Raw genomic sequence first — 4,354 nt, 5'->3', positions numbered from 1 at the left:
CAGCACCACAGCAGGGATTGCTGTTGCTGTGTGTGCCATCGAGTTGGTTTCGACCTATAGTGACCCTGTGTAAGGTTACTGAGGAGTAGGTGGTGAGTTTGAACTGCCGACCTTGCAGTTCAAACAGACTTTGCAGTCTAGCGCATTAGCCCATAGTGCCACACCCGTGATTAGAGAGGTTAGAAACCTTGCCTAGGCTGAGTACTTATAAACTCTGGACTGCGAACAAGCTATTGTTGTTGTTGTTATTATGTGCCGAGAAGTTAGTTCCGACTCATAGCGACTCTGTACAGGGTTTCCGAGGCTGTAAATCTTTACAGGAGCAGAAAGCCTCATCTTTCTCCCGCGGAACAGCTGGTAGTTTCGAACTGCTGACCTGGCGGTTCACAGCCCAATTCGTAACCACTACGCTACCAGAGTTCCTTGTGAACAAGCTATAGTGACTGGGAAAATAGTTTCATCTGTTTTAATTTTACATAGGTGGTGGCGAGTGCATTTTTGAGCAAGGGTTGGTGTGATAAAAGGGTTGATGTGATTATGCTGAAAACCTAATGGTGTTCCTTGAGGATAGGAATCCTATCTAACTGGTGTCTTTTCCTTCAGCGTTGAAAATAGCATTTAGTGAATGGTGGTTACACAAATAATGTTGACTGAGTGAGGGAGTGAATCAATGATGATGATGAATAGGGCTTGAAAATAGAGACGAAAAGAGCTGCTAGTGCTAAGAATCCTATACTAATTTGGACATACGGATGAGAAGACTTGGAAGTAGAATGGTGGCAATGGGAAAGGGTAGACACAAAGGATGTCAAAGAGGAAAACTTGACTGGATCAAGAAATAAATCAGGCCTGGGGAAGATCTTTTGGTGCCAGGGCTTTGGGACCTTAGCACTTGTTATGATGATTCAATACCGTTCTCAGAAATAAGTGGTCACGTTGCTGCCAAGCATCTGTTACCAAAAGCAGCAATAGAAGAAGCCTACAAAGCATAGAAAAGAAAGGGAATGCAGTCCCACCTGGATAAGTTGTGTAGCTGAGTGTATTTATTTGCATTTGATTCACGTTAGGACAAAAATGCAGTGAAGGGGAGGTGGTGGAGAAAACACAGGATACGTGTGTGTCATGTAGTACAGGTAAATTGTGAGATATAATTGTTAACAGTGACTTTTTTTTATAACCTACTATCTGCTTCTTTTTTTTCTTTTCTGTCTTTCAGTTAAGATGTCAACCAAAGCTCCTGCCGAGGGCATTATTGATCTGGGTATCTCCTACTCACTTGTGGGGATCTTGAAGCATGGAAAAGTACAGATCATTGCCAACTACCAATGCAACCGCATCACTCCAAGCTATGGAACAATGATAAAGAGTGACTACCCCATCAGTGAAACTGCTAAGAACCAAGAAGCCATGAGTACCAAATTTGCTGCTAAGAGACTGTTCAGTCTCACATTTGGTCATGCCTCATTTGTGACAGACATGATTCCCTCATCTTTGCCAGTGGTTTTTGAAGGGGGGAAGCCCAAAATAATGGTAGAATATTAAGGCCATATATTTTTTGTCTCAGAAAAGTGTGCTTTCATGGTTTTAAGTCATATGAAGGAGTTAGCTGAAGCTTATTTGGGGAAGAAAGCAGAAAATGCAGCAATTAGTGGTCTAGTTTGCTTTGGTGATTCAGAGAGTCAGGTCAACAGGGACGCAGGAGCCATAGCTGGCTTTAATATCGTGAGAACCATGTATGAGTCCGCTGCTGCAGCCATGATCTATGACCTTGACAGAAAAGAGAAATACATGCTGTTCTTTGATGTGGTTGATTGTCCCTTGGATGTGTCTATCCTGAATAGCCAGGATGTAAGAGTCACATCTGGTGACATCCAGGTGGCTGGAGAAGATTTGGACAGTCACAGCCTCAGCCACCTAACAGAAGAGTTCTGAAATGATCACAAGAACTATATAGCCTTTAAGGTAAAGTGCATTCTCCAGATTACCTGTGAGAAGGCAAAGTGTAGCTTGCTTTTCTTGGCTTCTGCCTGCGTTGAAATTGATCCACTCTCTGATGGTGTGAATTTTTACCTTTACGTCTCCCTGAGAAGCTCACTGCTACTTTCTTACGTGGTGCCCTTGTGCTGATAGAGAAAGCTCTGAAGTGTACCAAGCTTCACAAGGGTCAGATTAATGATATACTGCTTGCGGTTGGTTGCTTTTATATCCCCAAAGTCCAGAAGTTGCTGAGTGATTTATTTAACGGAAATTAGCTCAACAAGCCCATCATCCCTGGTGAGGCAGTGGCCTCTAATGTAAAGGAGCTCTGGTAGCGCAGTGGTTACGAATTGGGCTGCGAGCCCCAAGGTCAGCAGTTTGAAACTACCAGCTGTTCTGTGGGAGAAAGATGAGGCGTTCTGCTCCCGTAAAGATTTACAGCCTCGGAAACCCTGTACAGGGTCGCTATGAGTCAGAACCCACTCCACGGCACACAACAACAACAACAATGCAACTATGCGAGGAGCTCTTCACATTGGTGGCAGCTCTCAAAGTCTGCGAGGTTGTTTCCTCTTTCTGGGCATTGGAATGAAAGGGGGGATTATGACCCCCATGCTCAAGACAAATATTCATACCATCCAAGTCTGGAAGTTGAGAGCTCAGGTTAACTACCAGAGCCCTACCTTCATGACATTGTGTGAGGGTGAAAGGGCTAAAAGCAACAAAGTCATGGGTAGTTTTCATCTTGCTGAGATCCCTCTAGCTTACCATGGAGGCCCCCAGATTCAGGTAGCCTGTAACATAGATAGCTGTGGCATCCTTGATGTAGTTATCATAGACAAAAGTACTGGTAGGAAGAGCCAGTTTATCATCACTAGTGTCAGAGGCTGTCTCTGTAGAAATGAGACTGACCAGATAGTGAAAGCCATCAATAGAGAGGTGGTAGGAGCTAGAAAGACTATGCAATCCTATACCTTTCCTTTCCAGCTATCAGCTGAAAGTCATCTGCTAGGCACGTTGAGTAGAAAAGATAAAAGGCAGCTTCTGAAAGAGTGCAAGAAACTCTTAAACTGACTCAAGTGTAACCAATCTGATTGTGAGCAAGCTTTACCAAGCAGTAGGAGCTGGCTGCCCAGGCTCACGTAGCTCACAGTAACCTAGGTCTGATACTAATGAAGTGAGCTAAATGGTCTCTTTTTGAAAAATCTTTCCAGTTCTGTATTCCATTGATACAGTTTCTACTTAACTATTTCATTCTTAGTCTGCAGTGTTAACCCATAAAGGGGGGTGGGGGGGCAAACTTAGTTTAATGCTAAGTTTTGTATGTTTAGTCAGCACTTTAATATTAATGTTCTCTTGACATATATATCTTGGATTTATGAACTTGAACACATTGTTTCGTACCTGAAGATGTGTACAGAGACCTGTTTGGGAACTAGCAGTTATAAAATATTCAAGCACTTAACTTTGGTGTCATTCCTTCTATAGCAATTACTTGTGCACAACTACAGGACTCTCAGCCTGACATTTCTATGAACTTTTTTATGCACTTTTTGTTTTTATCTATCTGTGGAGTCCTGTTATGGCGCTATAGGTTAAGCGTTTCAAACTCACTAGTCGTTCCTTGGAACCCCTATAATGGGTCATTTTGGGTTGAAACCAACTTGATGGCACTTAACAAGAAGTACAGTAGCAGAGTCCTGGTGTGGCATTATAGGATAAGCACTGGACTGGTAGCCACAAGTTTAATGGTTCAGACCCACCAGCCACTCCTTGGAGACAGCACTTAACAACAACAGTAGTACAGTAATAGAGTCCTGAGGTGGTACTGTAGGATAAGCACTGGAATACTAACTTGAAAGATCCTGGATTCAAACTCACTAGCTGCTCCTCAGAAACCCTATATAGGGTCACTGAGTCAGAAGGGACTTGAGGACTCTTAATAACAATGACTACAGTAACTTACCAGTTTTTGTCCCATTTCTGTGTACTTCAAAAATCTGCATAACCCCCAAGATACTAGGGGGCTCCAACGTGTTCATAGAAAAGGGAATTAAAAGATTATGGACTCTTCTCACAAACTTTTTGTACCCCCCTTGTATATATGTACTGGTTGAAAACCCTGCTCAATCAGATCAGAGAAGGCCTTTAAAAAGTCTTCAGAATTCCCCTGGATTCAGTTTGTGGTAGATTAATTTCATTGACTCACCTCCAAGCTGAGAAAAGTTCTAATTGGAAAAATATCATAGCATATGATTTACTTTAAACACCCATCCACCAAAAGGAAAATGAACACATGAAATGCCTAGCAACAGAGAAACAGTCACATTAATCATTGTCTCTGCTAGAGAGGTCCCGGTGTGGCGCTGTAGGATAC

The 4,354-nt window shown here is 42.8% G+C and overlaps 1 protein-coding gene across 1 annotated transcript; it reads left to right on the top strand.

The window, feature by feature from the left end:
• The first annotated feature begins 1,578 nt into the window (after positions 1-1,578).
• LOC102827682 (heat shock-related 70 kDa protein 2-like) lies at positions 1,579-1,932 on the top strand. The gene has a single exon (XM_006869728.1). The coding sequence runs from the start codon at positions 1,579-1,581 to the stop codon at positions 1,930-1,932; it is 354 nt and encodes a 117-aa protein (XP_006869790.1).
• The last annotated feature ends 2,422 nt before the right edge of the window (positions 1,933-4,354 follow it).

The sequence above is a fragment of the Chrysochloris asiatica genome, unplaced genomic scaffold, assembly GCF_000296735.1.
Source record: "Chrysochloris asiatica unplaced genomic scaffold, ChrAsi1.0 scaffold00134, whole genome shotgun sequence".
Classification (NCBI taxonomy): Eukaryota; Metazoa; Chordata; class Mammalia; order Afrosoricida; family Chrysochloridae; genus Chrysochloris; species Chrysochloris asiatica.
This window is presented reverse-complemented; position numbering and strand designations above follow the sequence as displayed.